The 16766-nt window shown below is 50.6% G+C and overlaps 1 protein-coding gene across 1 annotated transcript in view; it reads left to right on the top strand.

Annotated features, from left to right (window-relative positions):
• The window catches only part of ZFHX3 (zinc finger homeobox 3), a 234879-nt gene that overhangs the window by 66230 nt on the left and 151883 nt on the right, over positions 1 to 16766 (top strand). Inside the window, exons 2-3 of the mRNA XM_080937029.1 lie at positions 7674 to 10438; positions 15387 to 15883. Of these exons, the coding sequence (XP_080793155.1) occupies positions 7720 to 10438; positions 15387 to 15883 (3216 nt within the window). The 5' untranslated portion in view covers positions 7674 to 7719. The remainder of the gene's footprint in view (positions 1 to 7673; positions 10439 to 15386; positions 15884 to 16766) is intronic.

The following is a 16766-nucleotide window of genomic DNA, read 5'->3' on the forward strand; positions in this document are numbered from 1 at the left end:
ACTTGTTTATGGCTAAGCACTTCCCCGACTTCCGTGCATCAGTAGACAGATGCCGTTATTGTGTAGAGCACAGAACGGTTCTTCACCAGGCTCCAAGCAAAAGCAGCTCTGGGCTCTTGGATGAGATTTCTAGTGTTTTGTTTTAGATTTATTATTTTTAATTATGTGTAAGTGTCTGTGTGCGGGCATGTGCCAAGAGCATGTGGCTGAAGAGGCCACAGGTATCAAATCCCCTCTGACTACCCCCTCCTGGAGCTAGAATTACAGTCAGCTGTAAGCTGCCCAGTGTTGGGGCTGGGGGTTCAAATCAGGTTCTCTGTTTCCTATCTTCATCTATAGTCATTTTGCTACATGTATATGTGTTATACATGTGCATATACACACCACATGCTTGCACATGTTTCTCATTAAGGCTTTGTTTTTTCTTTCAATAGCAAGATTGAAACCTGTGTAGCCCATGAGGGTCTCAGACTTACTTCCACAGCTTTTCCCCTCTGCCTCCTCAGTGCTGGGATTGGAAGTGAGTTTTGCCATCCTGTCTCCTAACGATATTTGAGAATTGTGGCACCGTGACTCCCACCTCCTGCATCCAAACATGTCTTCTCGTAGACTTTATCCTGTGCACACATGCCAGGCATAGGCTCCCATGAACCCCTCTACAGACTACACCCAGATTTTGCCAATTGTCTCCCTTACGCTCTTTATAAAAAAAGAAAACCTGCAGAGGTTTGTGACACTCCTTTGTCTCATATCTCGAGTCACCTTTTATCTGAAACACTTTTTGCTGTGTCCTTCTGTCATGACACTGATGTCTCTGAAGAGCAGAGGAGGGCCTGTAGACCTCCCTCAATCTGGGTTCACCCGATGTTCCTTGTTGACTAGGCTCAGATGTGATGCAGGGAGTTAGCGTTCCTCTCCGAGAACTGCACAATGTCTGTCTGTACCATTGCTGGCCACTCAATGAAGCTGGTATCTTATGTGCCCAGCATATCTATTCCTTAGGTTGCTACCCTGAGGAAGAACTTTGCTGTCACATCTCTGTGTGTGTGTGTGTGTGTGTGTGTGTGTGCATGGAGTTGTGGACTCTTTTTCATGCACCAACGTGTCAGTCCTTGGCTCTTGTCTTCTTGTCCCAGTCATTCCAGGTGTGGCTGACAGGATCCCCTCCAGCTCACTCCTGGGTCAGCTCAAGGCACTTCTCGATGAAAGAGGCTCCCAGTGCATTCTCCACTCTCCCTGCTGCAGCCTAAGCACTGGCCGCTTACCCAAAGGCTGTTGCAGTTCCGTTGGCCGGGCATTTCTTGGTGTGTGAAGAGGGTGGAGGGAGATGTGTTCATGGGGCATCTTTCCTTCTCTCGATGTGGTATAATCTCTCTCACGACCCTAGTTGTTTGTTTGGTTTTATTCCACACGTCATTTTATTAATCAGCTATCCCATCTTGGTTGCCGAGGATACAGAGTCGAGTCACGTGGAGCCCGATCTCGCTGAGACACGAGTCAACTAGAGAGTCAGTCGTAGCACCCGGGTGACCTTTGACCTTGTGTGGACTTGGCAATTTCAAACTTACCTGAAAGTTAAGTTTCATCTTGTTTGTTTGGGTCTCATGTCCTAACTGGTCAAAGTCACCCACCCCAATTCTACTTTGTAGCTTTTCCCATGAAGTTTCTTTGCCCTGTGTGATGTGTGTCTTCTTGATGTCATTCCCCAGTTGTTGATTTAAGTGAGTGTAATAGAGACAAGACAGCATCAGGTCAGTGGATGCCTCAGCCTCCATGTTGACTAGAAGTAATGGCATCCACCTGCTGTGGAATCATACAGACTTTATCATTTGAGAGATCTTGTCCATGAGATGGAAGACTTCAGGGTACCTCGTTGAGCACTCTTAGCTGCATTTCTCGGGTCACCGAGCCTATGCTTGGTTTATTGTATGTGTGTCTTCACTGGCCATTTGCTGAGGACCCCCCCCCCCAGAGGTTTTCCTCACTCAGCAGAATCTGTTTAAACCTAGGGAGAATTTGCAACACCTAAGGACACAGAGTTTCTCTGTGTAATATCCTTGGCTGTCCTGGACTCACTCTGTAGACCAGGCTGTCCTGGAACTCAGAGATCTGCCTGCCTCTGCCTCCCAAGTGCTGGGATTGAAGGGGTATACCGCCACGCCCACCCATTCTTCTGACTTTGATGTCCCCACATTATCCAGAAATGATGTGCACATACATCATGCTTCCCCTCATCTGGCTTTGGAAGGCGTTGTACTCCACAGGCCATGTTTATTTGTGGTCCCGTCCTTAGGAGAACATAAGCGTTCCCTAGCGTCTGACATAGGGTAGCTTCACTTTCCTTAGGAGAACATAAGCGTTCCCTAGCGTCTGACATAGGGTAGCTTCACTTTCCTTAGGAGAACATAAGCGTTCCCTAGCGTCTGACATAGGGTAGCTTCACTTTCCTTAGGAGAACATAAGCGTTCCCTAGCGTCTGACATAGGGTAGCTTCACTTTAAATAATGGGCCAGTGAGTGAGCGGATGCATTTCCAGGCCTATAGTTTTCAGATTATGCCCTTTTTAGTTTATCACTGTTGCACATTCATGACACGCGTGCGAGCATGTGTATGACAGCGGATTGGTGCAGTGTGGTGCACATGTGTGTGAGGTCAGAGGATAACTTTTAGGAGTTGGTTTTGCCCTCCTGTTTTTGGTTCCAGGGAGTGAATAGCAAATGCTTTTAGCCACCAAGCCATCTCTCTGGATCCTACACTCCTACTTTTTTTTTTTGTTTCCCCTTTCTTCTCTTTTAATTTTACATGCACATGAGTACAGGTGCTCAAGATCCCTAGAAGCATCATAAGCTGCCTGATGAGGGTGTCGTGAGACCAGCTTGGGTCCTCACAGGAGCAGTAAGCTTCCTTAACCACTGGGCCAGCTTCTCAGTTTTTCTGTGCCCCTTCTTTTTTGAAAAGAAATCGGGACATTGGACCTGCCGTCTATGGCTTTCTGTGGCCTCCCTGTTCACATACTCTCTTCTAGTTTCCTGATACTATCCAAATAAATGAAGAGGACCTCTCTGAGGTCTCCTTTCTGGATCAGTAGGGATGAGCCATCCCTGATCTTGAAATAAGTCTCTGGGTCCATGAAGATCCAACGTAAATATTGGCTGTCAGGGTGCTTTGCTGTTGTCTTTTGACAGCAGCCATCAAAGGAAAATTATATCCACAGAGTGGCTAAGAACACAGATCCTACAGCAACTACCGGCAACTATCTATCTGGCTTTATCGTTTAGGCTTTCAAGTCTCTGAAATGGGTACAAGAATAGCACACCAATCTTAGAGCCGTTATGCCTGTTGGTTTTGCCTCCGTGCCTGTCTCAGTGAGTGATGGTTTCTGTTATAAAGGCCTTTTTAAAAGCTCTGGGAAAGAAGACAGGCACAAGGGAGGAAATGAGGTCACCCGTAACCCCACCTTCTCGAATTTACTGTCCTAAAATTTTTCATAGAAAGACACGATGATGGCTTTCTGTTCAGCAATGCACACTTGACTCACTTCGCAGCTGATTGGCTTCCAGCGCTTGCAGATGGTTTCTTGAGTGTCATCAGCCTTATAACGTGTTGAATTCCATGAACTGTGATTTACTTAGTCTCTGTTTTTGCTCAATTCTCATTCTCTCTCTGTCTCTGCCTCTCTCTCTGTCTCTGTCTGTCTGTCTGTCTGTCTGTCTCTCATAAGTCCTATTGTGAACAGTTTCATATGTCCACACATCTCCTGGGTTGTTTCCTTGGCATAAATTCCTAGAATGGAGAAATTGCTGAGTCAAAACATCTTGGCGCTGTGTGCCGCCTGGGTCCTAGGAGAAGGGTGATCCTTACATTTTTCCCCAGAGCAGGGCGAGGAGTCCCCAGAGGACCAGGCTCTGCCTGCTGGCTGACTTCTCTGGTGATACCCTGCAGGTTATCCACAGAGGCAACAGTTTCTTTTGCTGTCTTTATTCTCTTTGTTTTTTTTTGCTTTCCCCTTTGTTTCCCTTCTTGGTTTTCTGCCAAACAGCCCCTTGTGAAAGGACCGCCTAATTAACCCGGTGCTAATTAACAATTTAAAATTACACAGTGTGACTGTTCATGTTTAATTCGCTGGGAGCTGAAGCAGCAGCAGGAGCCCCCTCCCCTTCCTTAGAACCGCACACCCCTACCCAGCCTACCAGAACTGTGGCAATTCATTCATCTCCCCCTCCCCCCACTCCTCCATGGAATAAGATGGAACTTTCCTTACAACAAACACCCTTTCAGTTTTAAGAGGGAGATAGTTGCCAATATGAGTGTGGTAGACCTGCTAGCATTCTATCCTTCTAAAGCAATCTTTTCAAAAAGGTTGATATTTCCAAAACTGCAGTGGGTTTTAAAACACACACACATACACACACGCACACACCTTTTTGTATTGGGGGATTCTTATGGTGTTGGGATTCCTGGGTGCTGAGTACTTCTCAAATGGGCAGATTTAAATGCTAAGCAGAGAAAAGGAGCGGGCAACAGTGTGTGTGTGTGTGTGTGTGTGTGTGTGTGTGTGTGTCTGTGTCTGTCTGTCTGTCTGTGTATATATACAAATGCTTGCTGGATCACTTCCGTGTGTGCCCTTGACTTTTGTCATTGGAAAGATGTGCTTTATAAAATCTGAACTGAATTCCTAAACAAATACCATTGAATATAGTGTTGAGGCCATTTAAAGGGAACCCAGGGGGAGTGGCCAGGGGAAGAAGAATTGGCCTGCAGGAAGGAAGGGTCAAGAGTTCTGGGTGAGCCTGACTCGGGTGCTCGTGGGATGGGGTCAGGGCGTGAGGGTCAGGCTAGGGGGCTGAGGAGAAGTTTGTGAATGCTGAGTGGCAGGGCTTCCCGTGAAAGTGTGGGGACCCACTTGGTTCCCAGGCCGCCCTCTGTAACTGAAGAGCATTGATTTTACGGGAAACCATGTTTACAGACAGAGTGCTGATCGACCTGCCGAGTTGACTTCTGCCTCCTTAAGTAAGAACTACCTTTTTCTTATTGACTGGCTGATAAACAGAACAAGCTCGCTGGGTGGGAGAGTAGTGGATGCCCCGAGGCCCATGAGCTGCCAGACTGGGCAGGATGAAGAGATTGCTTCACGTCAGCGCACCCCCACCCCCTTCCCCTATCTACTCCTTCCTGCTTCTGCTAGGGACTGAGGTAGAGGACACATGCAGGTGCAGGCATCCTGCTCCCTCGTACCTGGCAATATGGAGACCAGGCACAGGTAGGCTGGTTGTCTGCTGAAGATTCTCTGAAACAGCATCTTCAGACTTTCAATTCAGGTTCCCAGGGATGGCGTGAACCTGACAGTTCTGTTCGGGGTAGGGTGTGAACCAGGAGCCTGCATTCTCAGGACAGTGCCATGCACGCGGCTCCTCAGAGTTTTGCGTGCGGGTCAGTGGTCAGTGTGTATGGAGAAGTTCTAAAGCAGGCAGCTGGGTCTGGAAACTGGGTTCTTTCTCCCACCTGTATCCCAGGATTCCTCAGCTCTCTGTCTTTCAGAACTAGTCACCTGCTTGGGAGTAGAGAACAAATTAAGGGAGGTTTTGTTTTCCTTTTTTGTTTGTTTGTTTTTGTATTCTGTTTTTAAAGTTCCAGCCCCTTAGCTGGCCAGTTCTTGGAGGAGGAAGAGAGCAGGCAAGCAAAGCCCACCAATTAATTGGTAAATGCTAGCAGGTTTCTCTGGCCCAGCCCAGGCTGGAGAGGAGATTGGCTTTGCTGTCAATAAACAAGTCCCTGGTGCAGCATCAAAGCTGTTCGCCTTTATCAATCGTGGCCTCCCCTTCCCGCATGTTCCTGTAACTTACCAAGCATTTATGACATTGATTTTACAATCGGGCTGTTAACCCTCCCGCCCCTTCAGCCCTGCCATCCTTTTGGGCTTGAACTGTCAATCAGGTGCCATCTAGCCAATCAGAGACGTCCTTAAGAAGAGCCTCCTCAGATTCTCACCTAGATCCCAGCTAAGCCTTATGGGAAGTCCTGTTTCATTTGCCACTGGGGCTGGTTTAGTGTGGCGGTTTGTTTCAAACGAACACGTCTTTTCAAAGGCACACAGAACTTCACCATCATAGGGACTGAGGTTATTTAGTTGATTAGGCCAGTGCGTGGTCTTAAACCAATCATGCACATCCTTCAGAAAAGTGATTTCTTTTCCTGAGGCTTCTGCAAGCCTGCCTTCTCCTTCTTTTCCCGAGGGGGAGCTGTTGGCTCACTATGCAGTCAAGCCTGGAGAAATACAAAAAGCCGAAGTACAAGGTTGGCAGGAGATGGAGGGAGATGAAATCTAGCCAAAAGCTTTGTCTGCCACTTATGAATGAGCTAGATGGCAGGGGACAGATGGCCTGGGGTCTGTGGGTAAAAAAGACTGAGCTCTGAGAGGAGCTGAGCCACCTGTAGGAGAAGGCAGCAAAGCAGTAACAGCTTCTGCGGTGATGTTGCAGGAGCCAGGCAGCCTGTGATCTGTTGCTACCTTCCCCAGGGACCGTGAGTTCTCAGAGGGCAAGTTCAGCTCAGTAGCACTCTGGAGTCGGAAACGGAAAAGCCCCAGGGCTGAAGGGCAGCTGCCGGGGGAGCAGCTAATAAGTCAGAGGCAGCTGTGGAAGCAGGCCTTGCTAAGCCCAGCTGCCATCTCTGCCTTTGCTAGGGGAAAACTGCCCCATGCATGTGGTGCATGGTGAAGGGGCTCCCTGCAGATGGGCTGAGGTATTGCTCCCCAAGGAGGAATTGGCCCATTGGCAGTCTGGCCAGTCTCATCCTTGGTGCCTTCCTAGTTCCACTGTGACGTCTGCTGAGCTCCAGACAAGGATCTGGTTTGGGATGAAGGAGATGGGAATCTGGGGTGTCTTCTCTTTGGGTTTGATGGTCTGAGTCGCGGCACCATGTAAGGTTTACTGCTTGGGAAATGTGACTTCTTGTGCTTCTGAGACCTGAGGGGGAGGGACATGGCTGTTGTCCCCCTTGGGCCCTTTTCAGGATGTACCTAAGCCTTTACCTTTGCCCTCTGAACTCTGTGGACCTTTGAACTTACCAAACCTGACACACAGGCATTGAAAAACACCTCTGCTTTCTCTACACTGGATACGTCTCAGTTTGCCAGTCTCTTCCTTCCTCTCATCCTCCCTGGTGACCCCCTGTGTCCCCCTCAGCCCCCAGTGAGATCGATCAGCTACAGATGACTTCATGTAAGTTATCTGTATGCAGGAGGGCCCTTTCTGTGACCTCACTGGGTATAGAAGGACGATAAGCCTCTTCCACTATGGCTCTCTGCCCTGCCTGTCTGGAAGCCCTGATGGCACAGAGTGGAAATTCCAATGGGTTTAACTGTAGAGTGACCAACAGTGTGAGGGCTAAGGGGCGTGTCCTCGGCCACTTCCCCCATGTCGCACTCACTGCATGAACCTGGCTGTGAGGACCACTGTACTGCTTGCCCTCTCTGAACTGCACTGTGCAGGGCCATGTCTCCCAGTCTGCCCTTTGCCCTGCAAGCTTTGTGTTGTGGGTGTCGACAGAGCTTCTTAGAGCATCCCACGTGGGGACTTTAGCCTTGGCCCTCCTAACCTCTTTCCTTTCTCTCTCTCTTTTCCCCTCTCTCCCTTCTCCCCCCCCCCCCCACCCCCCGTGACTCCGCCCTTCAGGTCCGATCCGTACTGGGTGCAATGAAAGCTCCACGCAGGCCTTACCATGGAAGGCTGTGACTCGCCCGTCGTCTCGGGGAAGGACAATGGGTGCGGGATCCCTCAGCACCGACAATGGACTGAACTCAACAGCACCCACCTCCCCGACAAACCCAGTAGCATGGAGCAGCCCACAGGCGAGAGCCATGGGCCCTTGGACGGCCTGAGGGCCCCCTTCAGTGAGCGCCTGGCGGACAGCAGCACGTCCGCTGGGCCGCCAGCCGAGCCCGCCAGCAAGGAGGTCAGCTGCAACGAGTGCTCAGCCTCCTTTTCCAGCCTCCAGACCTACATGGAGCACCACTGCCCAGGCACGCACCCCCCGCCGGCCCTGCGAGAGGAGAGCGCCAGCGACACCAGCGAGGAGGGCGACGAGGAGAGCGATGTGGAGAACCTGGCCGGGGAAATCGTCTACCAGCCAGATGGCTCCGCGTACATTGTTGAGAGCCTGAGCCAGCTGGCCCAGAGCGGGGCCGCGTGTGGCAGCAGCAGTGGCAGCGGGGGCGTCCCCTCGCTCTTCCTGAACTCTCTCCCCGGGGTGGGGGGGAAACAAGGGGACCCTTCGTGTGCTGCACCCGTGTACCCGCAGATCATCAACACTTTCCACATAGCCTCATCCTTCGGGAAATGGTTTGAGGGCTCAGACCAGGCCTTCCCGAATACCTCAGCCCTGGCAGGGCTCAGCCCTGTCCTGCACAGCTTCCGCGTTTTTGACGTGAGACACAAAAGCAACAAGGATTACCTGAACAGTGATGGTTCTGCCAAAAGCTCCTGCGTATCCAAAGATGTTCCCAACAATGTGGACCTGTCCAAATTCGATGGCTTTGTGCTCTACGGCAAGAGGAAACCCATTCTGATGTGTTTCTTGTGCAAACTCTCCTTTGGGTATGTCCGTTCCTTTGTGACCCACGCGGTGCACGACCATCGAATGACCCTGAGTGAGGAGGAGCGGAAACTTCTTAGCAATAAGAACATCTCCGCTATCATCCAAGGGATCGGCAAAGACAAGGAACCCCTTGTAAGTTTTCTGGAACCAAAAAACAAAACCTTTCAACCCCCTTTAGTTTCTACAGCTAACCTCATAGGCCCCGGACACAGTTTTTATGGTAAATTTAGTGGCATTCGCATGGAAGGGGAGGAGGCCCTCCCAGCCGTAGCCGCTGCTGGCCCTGAGCAGCCCCCGGCTGGTCTCTTGACCCCCAGCACCCTCTTGAACCTTGGCGGGCTCACCAGCTCGGTCCTGAAGACTCCCATTACCTCAGTTCCCCTGGGGCCTCTGGCTTCTAGTCCTACCAAATCCTCAGAGGGCAAGGACTCTGGGGCAGCTGAAGGAGATAAGCAAGAAGTGGGGGATCAGGACTGCTTCTCCGAGAAGGTGGAGCCAGCCGAGGAAGAGGAGGCAGAGGAGGAGGAAGAGGCGGAGGAGGAGGAGGAAGAGGAGGAGGAAGAGGAGGAGGAAGAGGAAGAAGAGGAAGATGAGGGCTGCAAAGGACTCTTTCCAAATGATCTGGAGGAGGGACTGGAGGACAGGCCCCCTGAGGAGTCTGGGGCCACAGCAGGTAGTAGCAGCAAAAACGACCTTGCTCTCTCAAACCAAAGCATTTCTAACTCCCCCTTAATGCCTAATGTGCTCCAGACCCTGTCGAGGGGCACAGCTTCTACTACTTCTAACTCTGCTTCTAACTTTGTTGTCTTTGATGGTGCGAACCGGAGGAGTCGTTTAAGCTTTAACAGTGAGGGCGTCAGGGCCAACGTGGCAGAGGGCAGGAGGCTGGACTTTGCTGACGAAAGTGCCAATAAAGACAGTGCCACAGCACCAGAACCAAATGAAAGCACAGAGGGCGACGATGGGGGCTTTGTTCCTCATCACCAGCACGCTGGTTCCCTCTGTGAGCTTGGGGTCGGGGAGTGCCCCTCAGGTAGCGGTGTGGAGTGCCCCAAATGCGACACGGTCCTGGGCTCCTCACGCTCGCTGGGCGGCCACATGACCATGATGCACTCGCGTAACTCTTGTAAGACGCTCAAGTGCCCCAAGTGTAACTGGCACTATAAGTACCAGCAGACACTGGAGGCACACATGAAGGAGAAGCACCCGGAGCCGGGGGGCTCCTGCGTCTACTGCAAAAGCGGGCAGCCCCACCCGCGGCTGGCACGAGGCGAGAGCTACACGTGTGGTTACAAGCCCTTCCGCTGTGAGGTGTGTAACTACTCCACAACTACCAAAGGCAACCTCAGTATTCATATGCAGTCCGACAAACATCTCAACAACATGCAGAACCTGCAGAATGGAGGGGGCGAGCAGGTCTTCAGCCACAGCGCTGGGGCTGCCGCGGCTGCCGCGGCCGCGGCCGCAGCCGCAGCCAACATCGGCAGCTCCTGCGGCGCCCCCTCACCCACCAAACCAAAAACCAAACCCACGTGGCGGTGTGAGGTGTGTGATTACGAGACCAACGTGGCCAGGAACCTCCGCATCCACATGACCAGTGAGAAGCACATGCACAACATGATGCTGCTTCAACAGAACATGACCCAGATCCAGCACAACCGCCACCTGGGCCTCGGCAGCCTACCCTCGCCCGCCGAGGCCGAGCTCTACCAGTACTACCTGGCCCAGAACATGAACCTGCCCAACCTGAAGATGGATAACACGGCATCGGATGCCCAGTTCATGATGAGTGGATTCCAGCTGGATCCTGCAGGGCCCATGGCCGCCATGACGCCTACTCTAGGTGAGGCTGACCCCCACCCCCACTTCCCTTGAGCTTGTGTGTTTTAACCATAGGGGTTTCTCTGGGTCAGGGTGGGGGAGAGCATGTAGAATTGGTTGGGGCAGGCCCATGTGTGAATTGGTTTTGATTTTTTTAAATCCCTTAATTTTTTTTTTTTAAATATAAAATGGAAATGTCTCACAATCAGTGTTTTTCCTCCAGGATTTCTCCTCATACCCCATGTGTACATATGGACAATTTTATGCATAGGAGAGAGCTGTAATTGCACGCTGGCTACATAGGGCCAGGATTAAAACTTGAGTGTTGCCTCTATTTTTTTTTTTTTTTTTTTTTGTTTATGGTCAACCTCCCCTTTCCATTCCCAGTCTTTCTTCTCTTCTTCAATTTGAAAAATTGCCATAATCACCCAAAACTCTTGAGTTCCATTAAATATTTATCGAAGCTTACAGGAAACCGTAGCCAGGACCATCCTCAATAATTTAAAAAAGGACAGTTATGGTTTTGACACGAGCAACTGGAGGCCATAACAAACCTTATCGAAAAACCCAAAGGCTGGTTCTGTGCCGAGCTGGGAACCCTCCACAGAGATCCCCCGAGCGCTCTTGTGTATTTCTGAGGATCTTGACGAAAGAGATAACGTTCTTACTCTTCCTTGTTTCGGATGAGTTGTTGATTGGTGTTGTTGGGCACTAATTAGGAATAAAATTGCCCTGGGGACACTGTCACGAGTAGTGTGAGAAATGAAGAACTGAATAAATTGTAAGATTGTCTATCAAAGAAAGCTTACATTTCAGTAGCAGTTGGAGACTGGCTAGTGAGTGTGTGTGTGTGTGTGTGTGTGTGTGTGTGTGTGTGTGTGTGTGTGTGGTGGGGTATTTGCTGTCAGGAGAAACAGGGTGAGCTACCTGCAGGCCTTCAAAGGTCAACTTTCTGCCACTGTGACAAGTGTTGGAGGTGACGGGTGTGTATAGAGGAAGAGTTTTGGCTCACGGTTTTGGGGCTTTCGGTCAGTTGGCCCTATTGCTTTGGGCTCAGTGGCAAGGTCTTGTATCATGATGAGAACGCTTGGAGGAGGGTAAAGAGGAGAAGAAGGGGCCCAGGAGATTAACAACTGGGTCCCACCTCTGCTTCAACACCTGCCCAGATGCCACAGGCTGGTGACCAAGTCTTTGACACACAGGCCTTTGGGGACATTTTTTTTTTTTTCAAACCACAATGATTAGTGATTACTGATTAGCTTGACACATGTATAGTAAAGCCAAGAGAGTGAGGGATGTGGGTCGTGACCTGTGTTCTGACCAGGAAAATACACATTCTGACTGCTTGAAGGTTAGTGTATGACGGTCAGGTCCTTTGACCTCATTAAGTGGGGGCCCGACCTAACTTCCCTCCCTGACCCTAGCTAGTGTCTTCTGTAGAGAGAATGTTCGTTCAGTGGAGTCCTATGATTGGCATGGGGAATAAATAGTGTTCTTAGCAATAGAGCGAACACATACCTTGATTTGGGCGTGGGTTAAGCAAGCACCAGGAAGCCAGATTTCACCAGTACTCGGGTCCATTTTATGTCATGTCTCGAGGGCTAGCTGTGGTGGGCGAGCCGTGCTTCCCAGCACCCAGCTTGTTCTTCGTGCCCTCTGCTTTACTTTGGATTCATGACATTTGAACCTTGTCTTCTGTTTGGAAACATTAACCTGTGGATCTCTCATGGCCTGAGGCCATTTCTCTGACTGGACTGGTTGACCACGAAGGCACTAAGAATCCATCGTTCTGTTTTGTCCCCAGAGGGAACCCCCGTGCACCCTGGGAAGGCTGGGTGTGGTTCCCTAGTGCCTTTGAAGCCCATATCTCCTCTTCTTTCCCTCTTCTTCCATCTCCCTTGCATCAGCAAGAATTAATTTTCAATCTTAGAGACTGTCAAGTTCTGGTAGACAGATCTTCCGAATGAACCCATACTTCAGAAGCATAGGAACAGGATGACAAATCAAGGTCTTCCTAGTTCCCTTGAAAGCAAATGATGTCTTGAATTCCTCAGTTGGAGTCCTATTTTATGTTCTTGTTTTTATGTTTTCTACCCTGTGTCTGTAAGTCCCAGGGAATCACCCCAGTTCTTAGTGTTACCAAATACAAGAGAAGCAGAAGTGCAGTCCTTGTATTCAGACCCACAAAAAAAGAGCCACTCCATGTCTCAAGAATAGAGCCCGTCCCTTCCAGGGATCTTGCCCAGCTCAGTCGGGAAGGGCTCTTGAGTTCTGAGCCACCATGGTTGGTTGAGGTGGGTCTTCAGAGGCGTCTTGTCCTCCCCGTGGCTGTGAGGTCTGTCTGGGTGAGGAGAGTCACAGTTGTTTCATGTCGCAAGGCTGGGTGTGCGGACGAGAAGATGTGCCCAGAGGATTGACACAGGAAGTTGTGTGGCCTCAGCAGAAGAAAAGGTAGGCAAGTAGACGGGCTTCGGTGGCACCTGCTGCGCTGGGCTCAGGCCACCGGTGAGGTGGCTCTAGGGCATTAGATAGGATTGGGTTCTGCAGGGAGCCAGAAAGGGCTTCTATGAAATTTACTCTCGCCAGGTTATTCCCATGATCTCTTTGACAGAACTTTCTCTTTAGTGGTCAGATCCTTGCTCTGGAGCTGCCTCTATCCTTGAGAATGCAGAGGAGGGAGCTACACCATTTGTAGATAAGATATGAAGACCTACAGCCATATGAATAACCCCCCTCCACAAGCATCTAGTAGACTCTCAAGTCTAGTACAGAATCAAGTAGTGGGTCACTGGGTCGTTTTCCTGTTTCCCAAGTAACCAGGCATCTGAGGAGCACTTGCTTGGGGTTAGGAGGCCTCTGCTTTCTTCCTTTGCTCTTTGGATATGTTTTTTAATTCATGCCTCTTGAGGCTGTGCTTCTGCGTAGACTTCCGTGCCAGGCCGTGAAGTCTGAGTTAGTTGAGTCTCTGTCTCGGGTACATGGTCTTTCCCAAGGCCTGCCTCCGTCTTACTCAGACAGGCTCCCAGATGCTCGTGGATCAAGCGAGGGTCATCTAATTCACTGTTCAATTAACTGTGTGGACTTGCAGGAGTCTAACGCCTTGGCATCCCTCCAAGGCGGAGCCTTGGCAGGCATTTCTGCTGTGCTCTCTGTCATCCTGCCGGGCCTGTGAACGGGGGGCTTAAATCTCTGCTCCTTCCGAGGGCTTCTAATGTTCATCCGGACATCCAGCAAGCACAGCGGATGGTGCGCCGAGGCTGCGTTTGAAGTTTTGGGGAAGATTAGATGCTTCAGGTGGTTCACGTCAGAAACGATGCTCATTGTCTCGCCCCCTCCGCTAGTTTTTGCTTCGACCGAGCACTGAATATATTTTGTGGATGTTGCCTGTGTTTGTCCTTATTAAGGATGGAGCTGGATTTTCTTTTTTTTCCTCTTCTTTCTTTCCCCGTCTTATTTTCTCTCTTGCCCTAAAAAAGAAAATCATAGTTATGGCTCCTCTCACTAGGGGGCATGGTAGGAGAGCCCAGAGGTGGAAAGCCTCCAGAACCTTCTGGAATGCACTTGCGGAGGATTTCTCTGTCTTCTTACATTGCCTGAAGACTTCGGATGTAGCTTAGTGGCATCCATACTGAACTCTTCTTCTTTTGTAGTTGATATAAACCCCTCCCCCTCCCCTGTCATCTTCATCCATTTTTCTTTGATGAGCCACTAACTTGGATTCTAATCAGTTATTTAAAAAAAAAAAAAAAAAAAAAAAAAAAAAAGCCCAGTCAAACCACACATAAAAAGGTCAAGTTAAATATCAGTTGGAGGGTGGAGGGTGGGGGCAGACCTTGTAGCTGGAGTGCCTGTGTTCTAAGGAAAGGTAGGAACTAGAAGTTGACACTCAGCCTTCTGAGAACTGTGCACGTCTAGGTGGTGGAGGGGAGTCTGCTCCCTCCAAGGGTTTCTCGTGGAATATGTAAAAGCTTGCCGGGTTAGTTCACCACCAGTGAAGGTGAGCCTTCCCCTGGGTTTCTTCAGGGCAGTGATGGACTGAACATGGGTTGGGGCTCAGAGGGAAGGGATGGCAGCCTTTTATCAGACCTTTCTCAGGGAGTGTGAGCTGGCTCATTGGCTGCAGCTGCCTGACTGGACTCAACCTCCCAAGCATGTGTCATTTTGGTGCTTTTGACCCTTGTCTGTTGCACACAATCTTTGCTCACTGGGTGTACACCATGTGGGCTCTGAGACGGCAGGGCCATTCAGGACAAGGCTGGACTCTGGTCCTAGAGTGCCCCTCTACCCTGGTAGAGTTGTGGTCTTGCGTATGGCTAGCTGTGTCCCGGTATTCTGTGTGATACAGGGGCCTGGAACAGGAAGATCGTTCTAGAAAGGGTAAGGGGTAGGTTAGGGCCTTGGAGGGGGCGGGAGGCTCCTCACTGACACCTGTGCAGTACAGTTTGCTCTGCAGCAGTGTGACCATCTACATTAATATTAATGACAAAGACTCAGCTCCTTGCTGTGTGGACAGCAAGGCACCCCCATCCCCACTTCCTAGCATGGTAGGAAGTTTTGCTCCTAGGTGATGCTGTAGGTGAATACCGGGCCTGCTTTAGATTCCTGCTAGAGGCCTGGTACTGCGGCCTGCCCTGCCCGTTTCCCATTCTGGCGCTGGTAGGAGGCTGCTAGGGTGGTCTGGACTTTCAGATCCTGTTGCTTACAAAGGGTGATGCAGACTTTAAGCACACTTTTCTTGGATCTTGAAAGAGGGGGGCGAGCTAAAATCGCTCAGGGGGTCACGCTCCCTAAATTCATCTAGATGTTCTCTTTCAGAATATAGGTGGCACGGGACCCTCCGCAAGCCACAGACTATTCAAACACAGCAAGAGGATTTTGTTGTCCAGCCAGTGGCACCTTGAAGGGTTTGCTCTCTGTGCTGTGGCTGTGAGGCTGACCTCTGACTGTCTTCCTCTCTACCTTTCCTACAGTGGGCGGTGAGATCCCCCTAGACATGCGGCTCGGGGGCGGACAGCTAGTGTCGGAGGAGCTGATGAACCTCGGCGAGAGCTTCATCCAGACCAACGACCCATCCCTGAAGCTCTTCCAGTGTGCGGTCTGCAACAAGTTCACCACGGACAACCTGGACATGCTGGGGCTGCACATGAACGTGGAGCGCAGCCTCTCGGAGGACGAGTGGAAGGCCGTGATGGGGGACTCTTACCAGTGCAAGCTATGCCGCTACAACACGCAGCTCAAGGCCAACTTCCAGCTGCACTGCAAGACGGACAAGCATGTACAGAAGTACCAGCTGGTGGCCCACATCAAGGAGGGTGGCAAGGCCAACGAGTGGAGGCTTAAGTGTGTGGCCATTGGCAACCCTGTGCACCTGAAGTGCAATGCTTGTGACTACTACACCAATAGCCTGGAGAAGCTACGGCTGCACACAGTCAACTCCAGGCATGAGGCCAGCCTGAAGCTGTATAAGGTGAGGTCGACTTCTTGAGACCCAGGGATGGTCTTTGCTGAATTGGGTACTTGGAAGTGGGCTTGGGGAGCAGGGCTGACTAACTCTAAAGGTTTTGCGTCCAGTGCCCAGTGAAGCCCGAGAGATGTCGATGGCTTCATCTGGTGGCTGAAGGTTTCGGGGTGTCTCATTTTAGGGGGCAGGTGAGTTTCCAGCAGCCCAGTACTGTGTTGTTCTCTTCTTGGGTACTGGTCTCAGCTGTAGTCTGTACTGAGTGTCCCTCAGCTGCTGTGGACCAGCCCCTCTTCCTGCCCATCAGTTCATCTTTCATTTCTTCTCCCCTCCGTGTTCCCAGAGTGCGGCTCCCCTCCGAGTGCGGCATTCATACGTCCGTTCTGTTTATCCGTCTCGACGTGCACTCAACACCTTCTGTGTGCTGGCCATTGTTCTGGAAGTGTGTATATATCAGTGCTCATAAAATAGCCTAACACAAACGTGTGTACACGCGCATATAGGTACATGAGTGTGTATGCACACACATAAATACATGTACACATGTTTACACAGATATATACACACGTATGTACTCACACCCAGATCTCTGCCCTCACAGCGTTTTCATTCTTGAGGGCCAAGATGAGTTGCAGACCCCATGGATCAATTTCCTGGTGGAAGGCAATAAATGTTATGGGAAAAAATAGCTGAAGTGAAGGGACCCCTTGTTGATTTTTCCCCATTTCTGTATTTCACATCCATGTTCTGTTTCCTCTCCTTTTAGTCTCTCTCATTCCTTTTCCCCCTTCCCCTCCCTACCCTTTTTTTCCCTCCCCCAACCCCTCAGTCTCTCCCTGAACAGTGTAGACCATCAAGAAGGAGGAGGGGCTGCAGATCCTGTAAATAGTCC

The sequence above is a fragment of the Micromys minutus genome (assembly GCF_963924665.1).
Source record: "Micromys minutus genome assembly, chromosome: 24".
Lineage (NCBI taxonomy): Eukaryota > Metazoa > Chordata > Mammalia > Rodentia > Muridae > Micromys > Micromys minutus.